We start from the raw sequence: 24,744 nt of genomic DNA on the forward strand, positions 1-24,744 counted from the left end.
CAGAGTGGCATCTTCAGGGGGTATCAGCCGGAACGAAACTTAATAAGAGTAAAATAAGAGGGAAGTAAGAATGGGAAACGACGCTAACGCATTTTCAAGACAAAGTTAAACAGGACCAACAGTAGAAAGGGGAATTTAAAGAGAACAAGTCACGTCGGTCATTTTAAAACATGTACACGTATGAAATACAGCCTCAATACAGTAACAACAGCAAATAGATACGTTCAGTACTAAGTGTCCAATTTAGATCTCGCGCACTTGAGGTGTCATTCAGTCTGGACTTATTCGTTGCATCTTTGTCTCTGTGGAGAGGTAAGGACACCTTAAAGATCTGCAAGACTTCTGCCTCCTTCAAGTGGATGCCCGGTGATGGATTAATTGCGTTTAAAGGGGATCAACTGATCTACACCATCCCTTTCCCAAGACCACCGCTGAAACTTCCAAGTGTGCAAATCGGCTAAAATCACGCCATCTGTGGATTGTACGCTTAACTTGGGGAGTTCGGTATTCGCCCACTCAAGATGACATCGGAGTATTTGTTAAGGACATTGCTGATGCTAATTCTAGCCCTCTTCTCTGCGAATGCCAGCAACTGGCTGTAAGTGTACGAAGACGTTTGAAACCTTTGTTTATCTCTGTATTCTCATCATGCTGTTTCTCTCTATCACTGGTCACGCTTTATCAGTGTTGCAGTTTTTTTTTTCCACCATTCAAACTCAAACAGTCATCTCATCCAGACCATACGCACATTTCACGTGTTAACCTAATTGCTTACAGTAGGCCGAAGTCGTTTAATCAATGCTGAATTATTACTGTATCAGCAATTTTAATACATTTTGCCCGTTAATTTTAGTTTGCACTCGAATGCAAAATCCTTGATTTTGCATTTTGCCTTGTTAAATGGTACCTTCGCTGAAGTGACATTTATCAGCAATCTCAATGAGACTATGAATTATACATATTTTGTCGGTCCGGTTTGCACTGAGGAGGGGTCTGCACATTTGGGAAAATAGCATTGCACAACTTCTTTCAGTTTTCCCACACGAGGAATGTAACGCTGTTTTTTGTTTTCATTTTGCGAGTGAACAATTTAGTCAGGCGAAGTACAGAGGGTTGTTCCACAATTACACGATTCTATTGACAGAGCTAATACCCTCCCTGACAGGTACCCGAATTTTGTTATGTCATCTAATTATCATCGGCTATCGTGTATCCTGCCCAAATCTCCGCGTCACAGTTTACTGACCGAGAATACAGTGAGACGCAATTTAAAACAAAAGGCATTTCTTTTAATAAAAAGACAACGTCTTCCATTGAAACATTTTTGTTTAAATTGATAGATTGATGCGATGCATGTTTTGAAGGGGTTTAGTGGGTTTTTTTTATTTTTTTTATGGCTGCCTAGGTGTGGTGACAGGCGTGAGCCACAGACGTGTGGAGACACGCTTCACACTTAAGGAAAAACCTTTCAACTAGTCTGCAAAATATGATTATTCTGACAGGGTAATCCGAACGGGTGCATGTACACTATCCATCCCCCCAACAGGAATGTGCCAGGTATTATCCTAGTTATTTCAAGGGTTCCCCTTTCTTTTCTCTGACAGTAATCAGCACAAAAAATTGTGTAGGTCATACTTTAAGTCACAGAAGCTTATTACATATGCCGTATGAGACTGTATAAGGCAAAACATTGGCATGACTGGATGATTTTAGTTGCCAGCTACTGCATTAATCTCATTCTTAAATATACTGCAACTGAAATATATTCAGCACTTACTGAGTCTTGAGTCACAACTGGATCGCAGTATGACCAAGAACTGTGATTTACCGTGAAAAGGTTTTTAGAAACCCCTGAGCTGTGCAAAATGCACGTATAATGTTACACGTAAAACATTTTAGCGCAGGCAAGTTTTCTCTTTTTAAAGAACAATCTTATTAAATAAATGCATAGTCACGCTATAAAGTTTATCCAATTTAGAAGAACGAATATTCTGTCCCGACAAATACAGGAAATCCTACCTTGCGCATTTTTCCATATTCACATTCCTGTTTTTAGAAGGTTACATCCATATTCGATATGTAGAAAAATGCGTGATTGCTATCGGCAGCTCACGCATCCATGACCAAACTATCGGCTACTGAAAGAAACGTACTCTAGTCACAAGACCCTGGTGCAGGTGCTTCTACCTTGTATGATTTGACTTTTGAATACAGTGAGTGCCGTATAATATTTTTCTGATTGCAGAACAACACTCGTCAAAGAGAATACTTCTACTTCTTTTGGAGATAAATTGTGTACTTTCCCGCTTTGAATGTTACGCGGTGAAATGCGAAATGCTAATCAGTACTAACTAAAGGGCTGCTTATGGACTGAATAATATCATATGCACCAGTTGAAGTTATTCTGTACTGTAGTTTTTTTATTTTTATTTTTTTAAAGGTATGCGATTATAGTGCACCGAAACAAAATTGTGTGGTTAAATCCTTTTCCCTTTATCAGAAGTGTTATGCACTGTCTTGGTGTTAACAACGATAGGTTAGATAAAAATGTCAAAGAAAAAAATAGTTTCACATACTTCGTTTGGTAAAGTTGTATACGCACACACATTAAATTTTAGCTTGCACCTGAGCAAAAGCAAATAAATAAAATGAAAATGATATCAGTATCATTTCTGATGTAGGCTATGACCCTTCAACGCTCAATGTTTGTTCCGATTGTTTGTTTCAAATGTGTATGTAGAATCCAATACACAAGGCGTATTTCGAGTTTTTGATAACGTTAACCGACTTTATGAGCCGTGAACTCTACCCCATGTCGCATACGGTCTAAAAATAACGGCTATCGTAATACATAGGTAACAGTATCTTTTGAACATTGGACTTTCATTGAATGAATCTGAAATTCTGAGATCTGAAAACGCAAGAGAGCATACTCGTCAAACTTGAAAAGCATGCTACGTTTAGTTGACAGTAATCAACAATTTGTTTATAAGTCACTGTGATCACTGTATTTTGTTAACACAATAATGTTTGTGTCCCAGAGGATATGTTCAGCTAGGTGAAATATTCCTCTATTTTGTGGTCTGGCCATATATTTGAGGTCTTGCATTGTACATGCAAATAAGATGTTTTCACACAATCTGCCTGTTCCTCATCGTGTACAGCAAGTTATCTTGGCAAAGTGCACAAAGTTAGGCAATGCTTAAGTTGCCATACAGCATATTTTTTGAGGCATTCATTCAACTATGAGGAATTAGTGTCAGTCTTTTGTTTCACCTGAGTATTTTGACCTTTAGTTTTGAAGTTTAGTTTTTAGAATGTTACAAAGACATGGGCTAGGGTGTTTCTCAGACTGTTTCTGAAGTACAGTTAGTAAGAATCTTGAGTTTATGAAGTAGACATCTGAGCAAATGCGTAACAGTTGTCCTGCTTTCGTCTCTGGGCACACTAAGATTCTGCTGCTTGTGTGAGGCGTTCTTGACTTCCCTGGATCAAGCAGAAATGTTGATCTGGATGGATTGGCGATGGGCGTGAACCTCAGCGAGCATGGCAGCCTCACACTGCCAGCGAGAGCGGTTTGCAGAAAAACAAAGAGGAAACGCACTGTGTAAACAGACCTGAATGCCTGCACATTCTGAAATTAGCAGCACTCAGCCGCCACCCACTGACATGCGAGGCGTGTGTAGGTTGACCATACTCATAGCTGCATCAGCCTTGACATGGGATTGATATCTCTGCAGAGAGAAAAAAAAAACACACACCAACCACCAAAGATAACAGACAGACACCTTTACCAGGTGCAGCGTAACCACAAACTTAAGAGCTTCTTAAGAGTTATAAATAATTACAGGGATCTCACACGAATGTCTGTGGAGAGGAACTGCGTCTTGTTGAATTTAGTGGCAGTGAGTACGGATGCCAGTGTTAGCCACTGGCCTGAGACAATGCCTTGATGAGCCCAACTTTTGATTCTTCTCAGACAGTAAAGTTTATTCTTGAGGACTGATTACATACAGCTGGCTGCACGCACACAAAGTAAAGGAATGGCGAGACAAGACGAAGACCCACAAAAGGTCAGGCAGCTGGTGATTATGCAGGGATACATTTGCAGACATGCAGGTCACTTTTGTACTGTTACTTTTTAAGTGGCTGTTAAACGACAACATGCAAATTAGCAAAACAAGACAGCACCTGAATTCTTACTCTTGTAGTGACTATTTGCTTAGCATAGCTTACGGTATACACTTATGCGGTTGGAAGGTAACTGAAACATTTTAGGTTAAATCCATTTTTCAGTCGTACAACAGCAGTTCCCCACCCAGCATTTGAACAGCTTTGCGATTGTGTGTCAAAGTTCTTGACTGCGTCACAATGCCACCATCCCAGTTATGTGGATTTATTGGCACATAGATGGGACTTGCTGCAAATGGCCCTGTAGTAAACTGAGATGATCAGTCTCCTCTAAGAGACCTAGTGATTAGTAGCTTGATTTCCATTGATATCTGGCTGCTTCCTGTGAAAACTGAACTGTATTGAATCAGTGAGAAACCTGTTCTTAATTTCCTGTACAGTAATGTGTGGGAGCAGTAGTGGCTCATCTGCTGCCTTTATGAGAGTAAATCAGTTTTCATCAGGGTCCAGTCATGGTAAAACAGTGCCAGTCTCAAACAGCAGCTCCCGGAGGTCAAGCAATATTTCCGCCTCCTTCGAGGTTCAGATTTGTGTTTTTCACCAGGTTGTCAGTCAGCACCCGTAATTTTGAGGCCTCCCCAACCAGGCGAGTTTTGCTGCACCTGCACGCCGATCGCGGCCTGAGCACACAGCTGATTTTCACGCAAGTGCCGGGAGGATGAAAGGGAAAAGCTGTTTGGCGAATTTTTTTTGGCAGCCATTAAACAAGAAAAATGAAACAGCAGCCACCTATTATGGTCACACTATCCTGATTGTTTATTTAGCTCAGTATTTATACAGGCTGGGCCTATTCCAACCTGCTCTCGGGCGAAGCACTCGCAGTGCGTTCCTTAAATCCACGTTTATTTGTTTAAAGGGAGAGTCGCACAACCTGCGCAAAATGCTGAATCCATTAAATAAATGTTTAGGCATTAATGATCACATCTTTCAGTACTAAAGTGCAGCATGTGGAGTAAAGGACTCTGAAACATAACCACATGCTGGGAGGTATGCTGAATCATTGATACAAATGGATCAATGTGACTAGTTTCATAATCACAACAACTGCTTTGAGTACCTCTAGTTATGTGTCATTTTTTTACCAGTTTGCGTGAACCAACAGTGCTCGTGTGAATTAATATGAAATATCACACAGATACCCTTTGATTTATGCCACATTGTTGCCACCTTCATAAACTTCTTCAAACGTTTTGTTAATTGTATAGTATTTTGCAATTAAGCCATAGCAATCAACATTCAGTGGCATCATAACTTTGTTTTAAGAGGACAGTGAGGCACAGTTTCCTCCAGTTTGATACTTTCTCCTAAACTGATGCCTCACTGATTGTAATAGTAATCATGTATTTTCTCATCTATTGATCACATTAATTGAAGATTCCACTGAATTACTGAACAGTAATCTCTTTGATATGCAATCATTTGCAATAATCTCTTAACAAAATAGTCAGTTTCCAGATGTGCTTCATTGATCACAGCAGCAAACTTTGACATCAGTACAGGGTGAATAAGGCAGTCTGAGGCAGGACTACACTTTGACAGGAGTCACGATTAGACTCCAATAGCTATCACTGTGTCATTTTCATAACTGCAGGGTGGCCCTGTTTAACCACACTACAAAAACCAGAGGTGGAACAGCTGGGAACATACTGATCTGAGTTGTAATCTGTATTCAGTAGGAAAGTGAAAGCTCTGTGGTCAGCATTTACTGCTTGGCCCAGGTCTTTCAGGACATTGGTAAGAAGCATTCCGTACGCAGTGCTTTCATCTGTAGATGCTGACACTAAGAACTGTTAAATAGTAGTCCATTCACACAAGTATTTAGGTCTGTTCCCTCTGATATCTGTACCCAAAAACCTTATGCAACCTAAACCACAAAGTACTTAACTCTGAGCAACAAAATGATGCAAATATTAATTTCTCAATGCTTTCACTTTATAAGGAAAAGTCATCACTTGATTGAATACACAGTTTAATATCAAGAAGAAAGTGCAATGTAGCTTGTAGTCCATTAGAGAGAGAAATCAGTTGAATGAAGGGTTCAAGCTGTCAAGCAGGCAGGGAAATCATTTTAGCCAAAGCAGACTATATTTAGTATATAGCTGTTTGGCTATTTGTGGTACGTAGATACTTCTTATATGTTTCTTAACTCCTGTTGCTTTGGCAAGAATTGATATTCATGTGTTCAAATTAAAAGCCTAGCTGGAATCTCAGGTTAAGGGCAGTGCAGCAATAGGTCTTGTACCCTCTCACATTCACTGTTTTGAGATCCCATACACCCATGGCCACCAGTGGCTGTTTGCTGATTTTTTTATGTTTACCATGCAGTTGCCATTTAACATTTCTAACTAACTGACATTTGAAATATACTGTCTGAAATAGGTCAATGACTATCAGAAAATTAACCCCATTGGAAAGTGTTGAACGTTGTAGTCATAAACTAAGACTTGCATAAGGCCTATTTTTAAACTAAATAAATAGTTAAATAGATTTGTAAATCTATGTATTTCCAACCAGAAACTTTTCCTGTGTTTTATACTTGTATTCCATTCAAGCTGCCCAAGGTGCCCTTTAATAAAGATGGAAAGGGCGTGTTACACCCCTGAGAGTCTGAAGGGTCTGATTCTCTGTGGTGTGTAGTAAGTCTTTCTGCAGGTCCCCTGGACAAGAGCAGTACATCACATTTAAATCCCACTTAGGTTTAAAGTACTTTTCGGGGCTGTAAAAAAATGTTGCTCAGCTTCTTTCTCGGTACCAATTGTGGTGTACCTCTAACATAAAATGTGTCTTTTCATCTTAATGATATAATGAGAATGTAATACTAAAGCAATTTCTTATTTGGCAGATGCTGCCTGAAGGAACTGAATATAAAATCTTGAAATTTTCTGCATATGTGATGTAGATATAGATGTAAGGAATGTCTGTTTTATCTTAAAAATGAAAGAATTTGATGTTTTCTTTCTATAGGTTTTTGAAAATGAAAGTTCACTTGGATGAACCAACAACACACTCTGTTGGAGGCCACAGATTTTTAGACGCTTGGTGTGTCAAACCAAACCTCTCCTTGGTTTTATTTCCTCACTCAGTTGTCTTACGTGCCTTTTAGTCAGTCAGTAATCAAGCCATTGGAAAACATCTAATTATCATGAAAGAGTAGCCGGCGTAACGGCCGTCAGTTTGCTCTGAAAAAGAGGCATGGCCTAAATACGCAAGGTCACATGGGTCCATCATTACAAATAGATTAGCTCATGATTTCCGTTAAAATATTACAGCAGCTAATTACGAGTGCTAAGCAGAGGGACACAAGATGCTTGGTAAGGTAGAATCCTAGTGCCGCATTTACCAGGGTCATTCCAGCCCGTGACAGAACGGTCAACAATGAACACTGATGTAATGGCACAATGCGTGTGACGGAAGACCTGGAGGGCGGGCGGGGGGAGGGGGGGAAATGCAGGCGGACGGGATACAGTGACACAAAGAGCACCTCGGAATAAAAGGCGGAGAGGAGCCGTGGCTCCACGGGCCGCGCCGTGACAGAAATAACGGCGAGAACAGCCCAATGAAGCTGTAAAGTGGTGTTGTCACATGCCGCCAGTCTTTCAGCGGCCTATTCTGAGGAGCCTGATGGAGGCAGGGGCCGGCAAAGTGTTTCTTTCTAATTCGGTCTAACGAGGATTTTAACGCACTCACACTGGTACTCCAGGGGGAAAAAAAAGGAATAGAAACCAAAACATGAAGAGGGAAAGGTAGCAGATTTTAGCCCTCTCTGGCAGGGTTCCATGTTTTGGGGGGGGGGGGGGGGGGGTGCGGGGTGGACGTGTTGCTCTCTCATGTGCCGCTCCGGATCCTGCTTTGTCCTGCCCTGTCAGAGCACCATGTGCCAGGGATGGGAATAGCACTGCCCCCCCGTCACCCCTCGCTCCCCTTCCCTCACCCCCCCTCGCCATTCTGTCCCGGCTATCCGGGATTAAAATATGAGCGGGAGACTAATTTTATAGCCTTTTATTGCCGCTTTTCCACTCTCCACGTTATTTTTACGTGCGGCCTGGTGCCTGGCTTTGCTCGAGTTAATTTCCCTCTAAAAATAAGGTGGCCTGCCTTGCCGTTGCCCCCCTGCCTCGCCAGTAATTGTGTTAATTGCCCCTCTCTGCCTGTGTGTTCCTCTGCCTTGCTCACTGTCCTGAGATCTGCTCTTTATCACAGCCTCCATTAAAACAAGGAGGTAGCTGGGATACTGTTGTAAAGTACTTCTGAGTTTTTTTTTATATATTTATATGTGCAATTTATTCTTGGCCTCATTGTGACTGCTGAGCTTCACTAAGAGAAATTAAACTAGGTGGGGACAGGCAAGGAAGCCTCTGTGTAGTGCAGTGAAGCAGGGCGATGACACCACATTCATGCCTGAAATTGAAAAGATCCTGCTTTTTTCTGTTGTATAGCGTTCATGGTTCTTACTATCATTTCACTAGTGGGTTTTATATGAGATTCACTGCTAGCGTGGTAGTATGATGTGAGAAATTTACTACTACAGTGGCAAGGAGATTCACTCCTAGAGTGACAGTGTGGCATGAGAGATTCACTACTATAGTGGCAGAGTGATGTGAGGGATACGCTCCTAAATTTGCACTGTCCTGTGAGAGATTCACTGTTACTGTCATAGTGTGGTGTAAAAGATTCACCCTTTACAGTGGTGATATGAGATATTCACTCCTACTGTGATAGTGTGGCATAAGAGATTCACAGTTACAATGATATTGAGAGTGTGAGAGATTCACTCCAACAGTGATAATGTGGTGTAGAGTGATTAACTCCTAAAGTTGCAGTGTGGTGTGAGAGATTTACTCCTACAGTGGCAGCTTGTGTGGCCCAGCTGTGATGTCATTCATAACTCTTGTAAGAAAGTACTACTACAGTGTTATCAGAGTATATTTACCCATACATCACTGGGATGTTACACATATGCTGAGTATTACACATCTGAAGAAGGTGGTGGGAAAAATTCAGATTTTGTCAAGGAGTCCATGGGTAATGTCCTGTAATGTGATTTCCCAAATAAGATCAGAACTCAGTATGTCAGTCTCATTTTAAATCAAGGACTTGGTTTCTGACAGTGTAAGAATGAGTGTGGGTCCTTGTGGAACACTTGAGGGTGAGCTCAGACTTAGTTTGATGTCTTTGTTCTTTGTTCTCATCTCTTGAAGGACGCTGGGTTCAGTGCAGCAGCTCCTTGCCAACATAATCAATTAGATCCTTGTTTTCACTCTTTTCAATCAATGAATTAGGACCTGGCATCCTTCAGACTTTTTCACTGGATTACAGAAATGTGGGGGAATGTAACACAGGGAGTCAATTTACAGTTTGCCTTTGAAACAAGAGACTTGATTAACTGCCTGCATTAGCATTAAATCATCCTTAAAATTTGTTATACTTTTCTTTCTTCCTTCTCACCATGACTTTGGAGTTGTCGCTTGCACACCTCACCTAGCCTCACATCACGCAGGAGTGCTACAGCATGAGTCCAAATGACCAAAGCCGAGCGGGGAACAGGCGCATCTCCACTGACGTTGTCTGAGCACCTCACAGGTGCCCGATGCGTCGCTAGAGTGCACGGTTTAATGTGATAAGGGGACACGTTTGACTGTGGCGGGATGGAGGCAGTTATGCTCTGCCGCTGCAAACATCTCGGTTATTGCCGGCTGATGACGCAGCCCGTACTCAGTTCTGCAATGCCTTGGGCTGTAGGACAGCCTGTGCTTGGAGAGACTCAAGAGCCACTTGAGATCCCACCCTCAGAATGTTCTTCGAAGAAGACACTTAAAGTAACATTTGAAGTTGTTTTTAATATTTTCAATTTAAACATATTATTCAAACTGAAACAGAAAATAAGATCCTTTGTGAAAAAATCAGTGTAGACAGTGGAGAAATAAGAGCAAATCTGGTCAACTGGATCTAACATGATGCTATTTCAGCATGTGTCTATCCTGGCTCCCCTTCCTGAATTTCTATAAAGAGTTCCCATGCACATTAAGGTAAATGCAGTATATATCTTTTTTGTACAGTAATCAAACTGAGACATCAGCTTGAAGCATGGTTTAAGCATAGTTTAAATGTGTTGTGTTTTATTTTGAATGGCAAATTTTGATTAGTTACATAGTAATAAAACAGATTGAAACGGATCAAATTAATGAAAAGAAATAAAGAAACAATAGTTGCTTAATTTCCTAAATGATCAAAGATAACCTGCAACGTAGCATATTCTGCAGGATTTTTTGTGTTATTGTGCAAGAATGTAAACTTTACTTATAATTACTAGTGCTGGGTCTGTGTCTGTAACACATTCACCCTAAGTATATTTAATTGCATTAGGTGTGCATATGCATATGCATGCATCTTCTTGAGTGTTCCCATATAGGCTGTTAAACTGTTCTAGCTGTTTCTCTTCTCATTCACTGTGAATGTACATCAAAGACAATATTTCATTTGGGAGTATTGTTGTAAGTATTGTTTGACTTGTTCTGATTTTCCCAGAAGAAGTTCACAATAAACAACTTCACAGTAGTTAACATACAGAAAAAATTAAAATAATAACATAACCATATCATATCACCAAAGTCATATATGCTCCTGTAAGAGGTAAACACACATCAAAGATGTGGAAAGGGTGTCCAAAGTACACACACATCAGAGATCAAACAGTTGTTTAATGTTATATAGATAAGTGGATGTATAACATGATAGTAGATGTTTTATAAATGTTCTGATTGGCAGATAGTGCTCTAGACTGTGACCACATTGTTCCTCTCTGCTGTCACAGTTGTACTTCTGTGCGCTTTAGTGGCCCAGCACACTTCATTAAAATGCAACAACTAACGACTGCTCCCGTCTTTTGCTCTTCTGTCGGCTTCAGTTGGTGTATTCACAATCTGTCCCAGAAAGCCCTGTTCTGCGGGGATGAGTCTGAAGATAGAGTGGGTGACAGTTGTGGCTGTATATTGGAGCGTGAATCATGATCAGCTTTTTAGAAAAGCTGGATTCTTACCCAAGATGTTGTGAAGATATCCATATTTTTCGTATTCAACAGTTTTGATAGTTTGATAGTTTTATAAAAATACTAATGGTCTTTTCTAAAGAATCATCTCATTTATAAAGATATTGATTTTTTTTCAGAAGCGTTGTTATTGTTAATATTTTCTTATATTTGCATTTAAACGTGTCAGTTAGCCTTCAAATGGGGGCTAATTCCATTTTTCTCGGTGTAGATTTGAACTGAACTTTGGGTTACTGCAAGTAGGGAAAATTAGAAAAGAGTGCCCTCTAGAGGAGTAGAGGGACTCTGCGAGCAGTGGTCCAGCTCTGATTCTGACATCGTCAAGGTCTCAGAGGTTGTTGCTGGTGGATGGTGTTGAAGGACACACTACCAGCTTCCACAGACTGGCAGCACACCACCTTCCAGTCCTCCTCCCTTTAGTCTTGCTGGACATGCCAGCAGCAGGAGAGCCTGTCTCAGCATCAGTGTGGTTCACATGGGCCAACTTGAGGACAGATTCTAATCAGACTCATACTAAGTGTTCAGTGTGCACAAAAATGTCTAGAAATATTGAATTAGAGATGCAGACTTGATTGATATACAAAGAAAACGCAAATCAAGGTGAGGACATTTTGGTTTTTTAAAAAAAGTACATCTTTGAGCACTCTTCCAGTTTAAAAGCTGTCCAAAAAAACCAAGCCATATGCACATTTTTGGTCAAACTGAATTACAGTAATTAATAATCAAATAAATACATTTGAACTCTGGCGGTCCAGCCTAATCAATTTGCTTTCCCTGGCCGAGGAATGAATGTTTGCAAGAATGGAGAAGAAAGGTTTGGAGAAGTCTAACTCCAGTAAGTAGAGTCCTAAGGGAATCCTTTTCCTGTGAGTTCAGACCCACAAGCCTTTGCGTTTCATTTCCCAATCGCTTTTTGTTACTGGGGACAAATTTGAGGTTGCTCTTGTGGTTTGGATAGACTTTGTAGTCCCGTTGCCATATTTTTTCTTCTTTTTTGTTATAAAACGCTTTTAGTTGCTTTAACCGCTTAAGTTCCTTTTCACACCCGGGAGATAATCTAATTTGTGTTCATGTATCATACCATCATCACGCTCATTTGTGTTTGATTTAGTCACAAGACATTCCTGTAGGTGGAGAAATGCATTGACACTGCTGTCTCATTGACACGCCCAGCATGTTTGAGTCTGGAGTGGGAATGGTTAAATAAGTTAGTGGTGTCGAAATCACGCACGCCACCGCTGAATCACTCACTGCAGTCAATATACAGTGAGCAGGCGATAGCAAATAGGCTGCTGAAATATGTAAATACAAAATATTGTCATAAACACAGACATCTCGGAACTCGTGCTCTGTTACACAAACCATAATTTGCCGGGAGCCGCTCCTCAAAGTCCAGCATTTATCCCTACCTGTTTACCCATGGTGTTTTTCCTGGACAGGACACGTAAATACCGGTAGTTTGATTATTCAATAAAACACTCAGAGAAAGTGCTGCCTTTCAGCATTCCTGCGAGCCTCCCTCTCAGTAAAAGACTTGTCCCGTACATGAATATTTATACTCCTTTTTTGCCCCAAGGTGTGTTTACATTCTGATAGCAGCCTGAGGCGAGCAGATATATATACAGCCTGGCATCTTTATGTGCGGCTCAGACCACTTTGTCTGCACCTCTGCCTCGGACACTCTGGCGCTCTCTCCGCTGTGCCAAGTCCCGCTGGACTAAGCCGTGTGGAGCCACTGGCAGTCTGAGGCCAGGAGTCTGAACGCTAACATAAACAGTGGCCAGAGAGAGGAGTCGCGATTCTTCAGGTCGAAAGCTCTGCAGACCTCCTGTCAGGCAAACCGGTACGTTCCAGGGGCATCCTAGAAAAAGGAGTTGACTGGTTCTAGTTTTTCTTGTTTTAATCTCATATTTTGACATCAAAGGACAGGTGAATCCCTTGCTGTAGTATTTTTTTTCCACTTTTGACCTTTAAAAACTGAAATGAAAAGGTTGTTATCTCTCTCTTCATAGGATTCAGTCTGTCTTTTGCAGACAAAGCCATCATTTTCCAAAAACTCTGATGGACCTTTTTGTCTCTTTGATTCCAGGATGTCTCTGTTTCTGTTTCTGATTTCATTATTGAACTGAATGGGGTCCTACAAGGATTGTTGGGGGAGATTTTGGCTTTGGTTTTGAATATTTGACAGCCACATCAACTGCAGTAATTTGTTTCCAGATTGTTTTGCATGTGTCATGTGAAGAAAAATGGGAATCTGCAGCTGAATCTCTTAAAAATACAATATATGCTTCAAGTAACTTTTCAAGTAACACTGTTTTGAAATCGTCAAATGTAGATTATGTTCACCTCACTGTGACAACCACTGTACTCATGCAGGTGTGCTGAGATGAGACAAATGTAATCCTCCAATCCGTGCACAGAACAGTACTGAGAAGTGGGCAGCAATTGGAGGACAGCTACTACTCTGTTGATGTCACCCAATCAACTTGCAGGAGCTTTACAAAGTGCAGTGCCTGATGAGGAAGCCCAAACATTTTGCTCATTCTAACCCAGAAGTATTTCCCCAGAATTGCTCCTCTTTTTTTCTGTCCGAATGTCCAGTCCTTACACAGTCATGGAAATAGAGTATTACTGTAACTTATGGATATGAACAAAGTCTAGGCTGTCTGCTGGAGTCACATCCTGCCTGAGTCTTGGTTCAGTGCTTTGGCCCAGTGCTGTACTTGAAAGATGATCTGCTGTAATAGAAGATATCACCTTGTAAGCTAGCTGTTACTGCCTTTCTAGTGCTTCAACCAGCACAGTGCACTGCAGTCAGTTATGAGCATAAATAGCTGTCTGGCCTTCAAGATAGGGACAGAAACATTCTGTGGTCCATACTACTGCAAAGCAATCTTCCTGGCGTATGGCATCTTTGCTAACTCTCAGTCGAGGTGGCACTGGCATAGAAAACCACAGTTTTCCTTTTGTCCTTTTCCTGGACATGGACTTCACATGTGTCAATCTGCAGCTGAAATATGCTCTCCAAGCAGGAGTGAGCAAGACTGCTTGCCTTCTGAAACATTGCTTTTCAGAGCTTCAAAGAATGATCAGCTTCCTGCAACCAATTTCATCTCACATTCTTCCTCTTCAATCGGTTGAGAGGCTCCGCAAGGTCAGCCAAGCCTTCCACAAAGTTGCCGTACCAGGTGCACATTCCAAGGAACTGACAGACATCAGCTACACTCTTTGGTTGTGGATATTCTTCAGTTCTTTCTACCTTGGCTGGATCTGGTTCAATGCCCCCAAGCCAGGACAGGGTGACCTGGGTGCTGAAGCCTCTCCTGAGCAAACGGTGCCTGTCGACTATGCAGGTCAGCTTGTGTTCTTCTAGCCTCTTCAGAACAGTGGCAACATCCCTTAGGTGCTTCCCTAACATCTGTGAGCAGACAGTTAAATTGTCCAAGTGGGCAAGACCCACGAGGCATGATGTAAAACTGATATATTCCCTTTTTTGTGATTATTTATTTACTGGTGTAAATGATATGAGTAATAGCCTGTGTGCAGCCAGTGTCTTCCCTGAAAGCAGGTTTGAACTGATCTAGAAGTTGGTGAAGTTTGAAGTTCTTGATATCAGACAGGCGGGAGAAATCAGCACCCTTTGGCTTTTCTCTAGTCTTTCATGTAGTAAAAGCTTAACCACCTCACTATCTCTGAATGTCTCTGATTCTTCTTTGGGTCCGCAGTGACATCTTTAGCCCTCAAAGTCAAAATGTAGAACAATCTCAACAATCAGCCTTAGCATTGTGATTATCCCAGCAGTCCATACTTTGGTGCTAGCCTTAAAGGACAGCTTCATCATGACCTTGGTGACTGCCTCTCTTCCTGCATCCAGTGTGATACTGCTGACAAATGAGATGCAATATCTGAAAGTGTGGGAGTGGCTGGGCCACTTCATCCATCAGTGACTGCCAGCACCTGAGTACACTAAAGCTCTCTGCTGAACACCCTCCACCCTCACTTTTATTTTGAAGCTGAATATATATCTACCGTTATATAACCTATATCTGTCTAGCTGTATCTACACTATATGGCCAACAGTATGTGGACATCCCTCCTAATTATCGAGTTCTGGTGTTTCAGCCACACCGATTGTTAACAGGTGCATAAAATCAAGCACATAGCCATGCAATCTCCATATACAAACCTTAGAAGTGGAATGGGTCATTCTGGAGAGCTCAGTGACTTTAACCGTGGCACTGTCATAGGATGCCATCTTTGCCACAAGTCAGTACATGAAATTTCTGCCCTGCTAGATCTGGCCCCGTCAACTGTATGTGCTATTATTGTCAAGTGGAAGCGTCTAGGAGCAACAACAACTCAGCCACGAAGCGGTAGACCACACAAACTTGAGCGGGGCAGCCAAGTGCTGAAGTGTGTAGCACGTAAAAACCGCCTATTCTCTGTTGAATCACTCACTACAGAGTTCCAAACTGTCTCTGGCTGCAACATCAGCACAAGAGCTGTGTGTCAGGAGCTTCATGAAATGGGTTTCCATGGCTGAGCAGCTGCACACAAGCTTAACATCACTATGCGCAATGCCAAGCGACGGCTGGAGTGGTGCAAAGCACTTCAGTGGTTGTCGTGGGACAACTTTAGCATCTAAGAGGCCTAGCTGCCTTGGCTGTAGCTCTCAGCTATGTTTCTGCTTTCAGTGATGAGTCTTTCCTGTAGGACTAGGCTGAGACACTATCAGTCCAACTCTGCCTCCCTCACCTGCTTAATTAGCTGTTGTAGCATTTCAGGTATGGCATACACTACTCTCTGCTGATGCCTTACTCTAGATGGATTCTCTGGATGGACATCTTCATGAAAATCCATGCTGGCCGATTATCCCAGCTGTTGGTCTCTTGTCTGTATTCCCACCATTGGTTGCTCACACCAGTACAATGATGGTTTGTTTGTGATGTCCAGAAGTCTTCATCTAACTGCCCTTGTCTGAAATACCTTTCCTTGGATTTCACAAACCCTCCTGGGTGCTCCCTGGGGCCTCACAGAACATGGTGAGTTCAGATATTCAGCCTGCAGCAACTGCCATGGTTACGGGGCTCCTCTGTGAGCTTGTGGGATACTGTTAGATGATGCTTCTTTCTTCTTCTATCAGGTCAGTCAGAAAACTGCAGTCATTAGATCTCCCTGTCATGTCACACTGAGATTTAACTGAAAAAGCCTTCAATTAGGTTTTAATAAGTTATCTTACTAGCAGCTTTAGGAAGATTAAATGATTAACACGCCAAAACAACGCCTGCCTTTTAGTTTTTTCTTAGGTTCTGTCCCTGTGTGGTTCCTGCAACAGCCCATCTGTGATAATTCACAGGTTAGAGAAAGAGTCAATATGGTTAGAGTAATGTTAGATGATCCAATCTGTACATCTTGGACCCCTGAGGTGATTACGCTGTGGGAAAAGAGCCTGTGTGATGCTACCTTAAAGCTTTATTCATGCCAGTTTCCACACCCCATTTATCTATGTCCTGCAATAATTTATTTCCATAACAAGCTTTCTGTAAGCCAACCCAGAGTATTTCCATTTCCAGTTGGATTAATATTTCTATCTGGCTTTAATAGTGCACTGTTTGAACAGTATATCATTTTGCTCATTCTTACCTGCATTCTGAATTTATGGAAATTCTGAAATTACTCTGTGTTCCAAAACAATAATTATGGCTGAGTAAGAGAGGATTTTAATGGGAACTAAAAATAGCAGTTGTGTAATGCAAAACATTCACTGCATGGGAGCAGGGTCAGATTTTTTCTAGTGATGACAACAAAGTTATTAAAACAGTATTACCCAGAAACCCAGCAAATACTTCATGACATGACAGCTGATCATTAAATCAAGGAATGTAAAAGCCTCCTCTTTTGGATAATGTGACAACCTTGATCCAACCAATTGGAAGCAGGAACAGTGGACTGTTCCAATAATATACTACTACTACTGCTATGGCTACTTCTACTATTAATAATAATAATAATAATAATAATAATAATAATAATAATAAAAGGATAGAAGTCCTCTGCTTCAACTTTCCCTCTGGAATTTGCCATGACTAGACCATGACTCCATCAGAGGAAAGGGCTGTTGAACCCCCCCACCTCCAACCCCCCCCTGCCCACCACCACTACCACCCCACTCTGCCGTTTGATGTGAGGAAGACCTGGTTAAGTGGGATGGGTCAGGGTTATCAGGGTCAGGAAGTGGAGAGATGACCTGGGGTGGACACGGAGGTGTGTGCGTTATCAGCGGAGGGACAGACCCTCAGGAACAGGGTCTGTCAGCACTGTGAGTAATGTGCTGCTGTCAGCGGCAGAGAGGGGCTGCTCTGGGCGCTGTTTTCCCGGCGGCTTCAGCTGCCCAGCTTTGGGCTGCGGGAATGGGGTCTGGAGTGATCACAGCGGTGACACACTATAGCCAGGAAAAAGCAGACATGCAAAATAACAAATCATTCATTCTATTTAAGCAGTGGCATCTAGATCCCCCTCTAAAATAATGAGACTTTTTTTCACAGTGATTTCACTGTATGTCAGGACATGGCATACAGCCCATTGGTTGTGACCGTAGGGCTGCTGGTTCCCATCCTGGGTGGCACAGTCTTGTTACACCACAAGCGAAATCACTATCCTGAGCTACTCCAGTACTGTAAACACCCAGCTGGATAAATGGGTAATATCTGAAGCAAATGTAAGCAATCTAAGCTGCCCTGGATGAGGGTGTCAGCTTCTCAAACAAATAATGTAACATAAGATGCTTGAAAAGGCTGGCATTATAACCTATACAATCCCCTTGTAATAGACACAGTTGCTTCATGTAGCTTTTTTCTTTTTTTCAGTGCTTGTTTTTCATGAATGTGCATTTCGGTCATACTGGTTTGTCCTACTGGTTTGTATGTTGTACGTTTGGATCACTTTGAGCCGTCAGCTCTTTTTTTCCTGTAATTCCTGTAAACAGAGTGTACAGCATGTGGATGCTGACCGCATATTCATTTACCATGGTGCAATATTTTCAAAGAACAGCTCCTGTTGCACAATTTCCTCATATTCCAGATGTCGGAAGATACACAAACTATTGCAGTGACAGTGCCCTATACAGCAGAACCAAATCTGGAGACATTAAGTAGGATGGAAAAATTATTCCAACACTCTCCTTCTGCTGCCACATAAGAAAGCTAATAGTGAAGCTGTCATTAAATAGGCGATCGATTATAATTTCCACCAACAAAAGGGTCTTGCCTTTGCCCTCCATGTCTGTCCAAGATGACAGCGCTGTGCGTGTCCCAACTGAGTGTGTGGAAGCCACAGAAAGGCGCTCTTTGTGACGAGGATGCGAGTGATGACCGCTGCTCTGAGAGAGGGCGAGCGGGCAGACGCACTCGCGGGGCTGTCGTTCATCGCCCAATGAAACAGCCTATTTTTATGAGGTGATGCGAAGCAGTGCTCGTGCTGGGCATATGGGGTGAGAGAAGGGGGGGTGGGGTGGGTCACTCACAAATCAGGAGAGATTCTGACCTCTGACACAGAAGTGAACAGGCTAATCAGCTTCTCTTTAGGCAGTTGACACTTGAAAGGAGTTCAGCCCTGGATTTTGCCTCCAAGGGGTATGTTCAATCCACATGTGCAGAGAGTAAGTGTGTCAATACATGGAAGAATGCTCAGTCTGAACTTAAATGTACTGTATACTCGATAATGTCAACATATTTGTCAAGAGTCAGAGTTCCACTATATTCACTAAGTATAGGAAAGGCCAATGATTATATATTCTGTAATACAAACTATAGCTCTATTAAGTTGTTGATATATATTAAAAACATATTGCTTTCATATTGGACCATGTGTTTTAACATGCGCTAGAGAATGCAGGAAACTGGATACCTTCTAATGAATGTGTGCGGGTATACATGCAAGCATGCTCATGCTTATACTCAAGTGAAATGTCCAGAGGACAAGGTGCAACATACAGCGATTCAATGGGTGGCCTGAGCCGTTGCTAGGATCCAAACAAAACACTGCGGTAATTGGGTCCCTTGGTTATTCCTGAATCATGACTGCCTGATAAAACAGGATAAAGAGCAATTTGGCAAATTTAGCTTTGTAATCACCTGATTACAGCGCTTGCTATTTTGGCCGGCTGGCATGCTCACTGTTTTGTGTCAGAGTTTTTAGTTCATTTACTTTGAACAGACAATGCTGTCATTCACAGAAGGTCAGGAAAACATGCGTACATGCAGGACTGAAGTAACTCTGACTGTAATATACAGTGACTTGTTATTTTGCAGTATTTATTATATTGTTTTCATAATGATATGCAATAGTAAAAAATACTTGTGATTTTCTGTTGTGGTTTCTGACCTTGCGTATACATGTTTATATGTGTAATAATGTTTTTACATGTGTGTATTTTTTGCATATGTATTCGTGTATGTGTGCGTATATACGGTGCATTTTTGAATATGTATATGTTTGTGCATGTGTGTGTGATGTATTTTTGCATATGTTTGCATAGATACTCGTATTCAGGTGTGCGTGTGTGTGTGGTGTATTTTTGCATATGTATGCAGAGATACTCATATTCAGGTGTGCGTGTGTGTGTGTGTGTGTGTGTGTGTGTGTGTGTGTGTGTGTGTGTGTGCGTGTGTGTGTGTGTGTGTGTGCGTAATGCCCTATGTTGATCCCCCTCTCGGTGTTTGCTGTAGATACCTGGCCAAGCTGTCGTCGGTGGGCAGCATCTCGGAGGAGGAGACGTGTGAGAAGCTGAAGGGCCTCATCCAGAGGCAGGTGCAGATCTGCAAGCGCAACGTGGAGGTGATGGACGCCGTGCGCCGCGGCGCCCAGCTCGCCATCGACGAGTGCCAGTTCCAGTTCCGCAACCGCCGCTGGAACTGCTCCACCCTGGAGACGCTGCCCGTCTTCGGCAAGGTGGTCACCCAGGGTAAGAGCGCGGCGTCGCCTCTGTTGTTAACAGCAAAGGATTAGCCCATCATCGCATTACCTGGCGATTCCAACTCTACATCCATGTTGTCAAATCCATCAGCAGCCTGTGTGCTATCAGTAACCATCAGCAATGCAGAAACTGTGGTGTTTTGCTATGGGTAAATCTCAAGACAGCAGAAAGAGGTCATAGGATCCCATGTCCATGCCTCATCCATTCACCCCAAATGCTGACAGCTGAGGAGAGGCCCCTGAGATAGACAGGTACAGCTTTGGAAAGTCCAGGGGAATTAGGCTTATCAGTGCTCCCTCAGGGCCCATCTGCATCTCAGACAGGGCCTCGGGTTCACGGTCTGTCTGGGCCGGCACAGGTACATGAGACACAGGTCATAATCCTGTCTGGACAGGAAGTCTGCAGCGCCTCAACCCACCACAAGCAGATGAGGAGATAGGGCTGCAGCACCCCCACCTGGAGACCTTGGGAAATTGCATACCCCCCAGACAACTGATTCATGTGTCTTGAAGGTGATGTGGTTTCAGTTCCAGAAAGGCAAAGCTATGTTGTTATTGTCTGCACCGGTTACTTCAACAGTACGTACTCATCCATCAGGTTTAAAAAGCCACTTACGGTGGATCTATGAGAAAAGATGAGGCAGGGAAAATTGTTTTGGTATACCAATCACTGGTAAAACAGTCCTGTAAGGACCAGTGGCTTGGACAGAGCTTGTAATGTGCAGCTAAACAGTTTATCTGTTGTTTCTTTTTCCATATGTATTAACCTTTTTCCAAAAAAAAATATTTAAATGAATGTCAACTTCCAATTAGATATAAATGTTAAATGATGATCACAGAGTAAAACACTGAAAATCCCTCAGGGAGCTGGCCAAGGTGACCTTTAAGAAATGCGTCAGCTCGCCTCAGAGCCTGGTGTGATGGTGTAATCTGTGCATAGAGGGGGTGACTGAGGCTGTTCCCTGTCTGCGTTCCAGGCACCAGGGAGGCAGCGTTCGTGTACGCCATCTCCTCGGCGAGCGTGGCCTTCGCCGTGACCCGGGCCTGCAGCAGCGGGGAGCTGGAGAAGTGCGGGTGCGACCGCAACGTGCACGGGGTCAGCCCCGAGGGTAGGTGGCCGCCGCGCCCGCTGGGGCTGTAGGGGTCGTTGAGGCAGGAGGGTCGACAGCCGCGTTGCATCGCTGACCGCGGCCGTTCCGTTCGCCCGCAGGGTTCCAGTGGTCGGGCTGCTCGGACAACATCGCCTACGGCGTGGCCTTCTCCCAGTCGTTCGTGGACGTGAGAGAGAGGAGCAAGGGGCTGTCCTCCAGCAGGGCACTGATGAACCTCCACAACAATGAGGCCGGGAGGAAGGTAGGTGACTGCGACCACAACCATGACTGTGATGTTAGGCCATCAAGGTTTTGACACATACGCTTTACACTATGCATAAATACTCCAGCTATAGACACACGTTCAGACTTGAACTGGATACTTTTCCTAGATTTCTCTTGTTTAAAAAAAACAGTTATGTAAATGGTCTAGAAATCATTTTTAGAGGTAGGTCTCCGCACTGCCAGAGAATAATATAATGATACAAAGAAAACCCTTCAGGGTGCAGTTTCTTATGCAAGCCATGGAATTAGATTATTCTATGTTCAACGAAGGAAATGTTTAAAAAGCAGTTGATCCTGGCAGCCGGTGCCGCTCTTAAAATCCTACTGAAAGCTTGTTGATCCAAGTTAAACTAGTCAGGGGGCTTTTTAATGCCATTAGTTGTACCTGAAAAAAAGAAGAGTGACATTAGGAAAAAACTTTTTGTCTCGCAAAACAGAAACATGAAAGCTAGATTGTAGCATGCCAATGTTTTAATATACTTTGCTGTAAGGTGTTTCTGTAGAATTCTTTATGGTACAGTATTAAGATTGATGGAATGTCTCATTCAGACTCCTGGTTTTCCAGCTTTCTTTGGAAAAGGTGCACCTGGTAGCATTACAAATGACAGTGAATCAGAAGTTTCAGGGCACTGAGCACTAAGCCTGTACTGCATGTAGAAAAGGCCATATGTAATGATATACTGTATGTAATAAGGAGAGCTTGCCGTGGATGGTTAAAGTAAGCGTGTGTGTGTGTGTGTGTGTGTGTGTGTGCGTGCGTCTGGTTTCTAGGCCATCCTGAACAACATGCGCGTGGAGTGCAAGTGCCACGGCGTGTCGGGATCCTGCGAGGTGAAGACATGCTGGAAGGCCATGCCGCCCTTCCGGAAGGTGGGGAACGTGATCAAGGAGAAGTTCGACGGGGCCACCGAGGTGGAGCAGCGGCGGATCGGCACCACCAAGGTCCTGGTGCCCAAGAACTCGCAGTTCAAGCCACACACGGACGAGGACCTGGTCTACCTGGACCCCAGCCCGGACTTCTGCGACCATGACCCCAAGAACGGGGTGCTGGGCACGGCCGGACGGCACTGCAACAAGACGTCCAAGGCCATCGACGGGTGCGAGCTGATGTGCTGTGGGCGGGGCTTCCACACCGAGGAGGTGGAGGTGGTGGACAGGTGCAGCTGCAAGTTCCACTGGTGCTGCTACGTCAAGTGCAAACAGTGCCGCAAGATGGTGGAGATGCACACATGCCGGTGATCGTCCACCCCCCCTCCTGCCCCCCGCCCCCGCCCTCCCTTCCTCGCCCCCCCCCCCCCCCCCCCCCTCTCCCCCTCTCCGGGGACCCAGCCCCCCCTTCTGCACGAACAGAAACAGGAAGACAAACGCAGTGAAACAGAAGTCCCAGCGATTCCATACAGAGAAAAATATATACATGGGATGAAAAGAAACAAAACATATATTTTCTAATTTAAAGTCCCAAAGGATTTTCTTTGTCATTTGAATTTTGTTATGTTTTTGGTTGCATTTTATTTTTGTATGGTTTTGTTGTTTCTTTTTTTATTTATTGTGACTCACATTGAGAGAGAGAGAGAGAGAGAGAGAGAGAGAGAGAGCTGGGGGACCGTCGCTCCTCAGGGGGCCGGACAGATGGAACGGTGGGGGCACAGAGGGGCACATGGGACCGGGGGCGAGTGGGGAGGGAGGAAGGGGGGCGGGCAGGGGGGCAGGAGCGGTACTCCCCCCTCCCTTATCAATGCTGCTTTAGGGACTCGTCTGGAGGGACGGACACAAGGGAAAACCCAAGGGACTATTGAAAAGAAAAATAATCGTCTTGAGTTGCAGTCCAGGTGTACATTTATCTTTTATATATAAAAAAGTGTTTCAGGTTTATGTGGCCATTGGTTTCTGTACAGCAACATGCTGCTCATCTTTAAAAAAAAAAAAAAAAAAAAAGAAACACAAAAAAGGCTTACAGACAATGTACAGAACATTTCCTGTCTTCCATGCATAATGGAGCCAATCTCAACTCTTCTTTAGGAAAATGAAACAAAACTCAATGCTCTCAAAACATAAAGTGGCTCTTTTCTTCTCTAGCATATGAAAACGTAGAGGACTGTAACCGTTCGGAACAGCTTGCTCTGCAGGTGGTCGCTACCAAAAGAAAAATGAGCAGGCGTGCAGATCTGCCGATTACTCAGCAAACCTTGATGCTAACTGGTGTCATTGATGATGTTCGTGTTGGGCTGTTACCATGTTTATGATAATGCAGTGTTTACTCGCTGGCTGGCTTGGGGTGGTTGGACCACGGATGCTGTGCACAATAGCACTTTTCCTCTCCAGGCGCACATACCACAAATAAATAAATCTCCCAGCATTCCCTGTTCCATTCACATGGGGCGGAGTGACTGAATTATTTATAACAAATATGTACAACTACCATACAGTAATTCCAAGCTTTCTATAGTAAATGCTATCCATTATTAAAAAAAACATAGTTCGGTAAAGACTTATACACTGAAGAAGACTATATTACGTATGAATGTATGTTAAAGTGAAATATATGCTGTGTCAAAAGAAATTCTTGTCATATTTCTTTTTATTTAAACTGTTCAAAGGGTGACCATTACTTGTTAATCGAACAGTTTACATCACAGGTGTGTTCTTTTTTGTTCGTTTCTCTAAATCATGGCGATGAGTGTGATTGCCTGTTGTTTTCAATGTGTTGGTGAAGGCGAACATTTACAGCATCAGAGAACAAGTGTAACTCACGGGTACTCACAGGTTTAGTTAATGACAAAAGGTTTTTTCTTTGTCACTCACATTTTTTAATTTACAAAAAACAACAGAATGGGTCATTTCTGTTATCTAAAAATATTTGCTGCGCTGAATAATTAAGTAGGTATGGGTAAAGTGCTCGCTCATGACTCAATGGTTTATTCAGAAAACTGATAAACATGAGAAACTGATCTCAGTAACATGTCCCTTGATGATGTTGCATGCTTCCCAGTTCTGTGGATGCCAGCAAATGCCAGGATTTGTGTCCGCTCCTGTTCTTGCTAATGCACAATCAAGAGGGTCTATGAGACAAAGGAACCTGCTGGAAGGTCGTCCGTCTAGGGCAAGATTAGGTTCTCCTGCTTTAAAAAGGCCACTTTACCTAGCATGCTCAGTTTTTTT

At 43.0% G+C, this 24,744-nt stretch overlaps 1 protein-coding gene across 1 annotated transcript; it reads left to right on the forward strand.

Moving 5' to 3' along the window:
• Nucleotides 1-22,844, forward strand: wnt4 (wingless-type MMTV integration site family, member 4). The gene is made up of 5 exons (XM_036530547.1): nucleotides 1-598; nucleotides 19,963-20,198; nucleotides 21,187-21,318; nucleotides 21,420-21,562; nucleotides 22,357-22,844. The coding sequence occupies exons 1-5, from the start codon at nucleotides 522-524 to the stop codon at nucleotides 22,822-22,824; spliced, it is 1,056 nt and encodes a 351-aa protein (XP_036386440.1). The 5' UTR covers nucleotides 1-521; the 3' UTR covers nucleotides 22,825-22,844.
• The last annotated feature ends 1,900 nt before the right edge of the window (nucleotides 22,845-24,744 follow it).

Source organism: Megalops cyprinoides, chromosome 6 (genome assembly GCF_013368585.1).
Source record: "Megalops cyprinoides isolate fMegCyp1 chromosome 6, fMegCyp1.pri, whole genome shotgun sequence".
NCBI classification, from domain to species: domain Eukaryota; kingdom Metazoa; phylum Chordata; class Actinopteri; order Elopiformes; family Megalopidae; genus Megalops; species Megalops cyprinoides.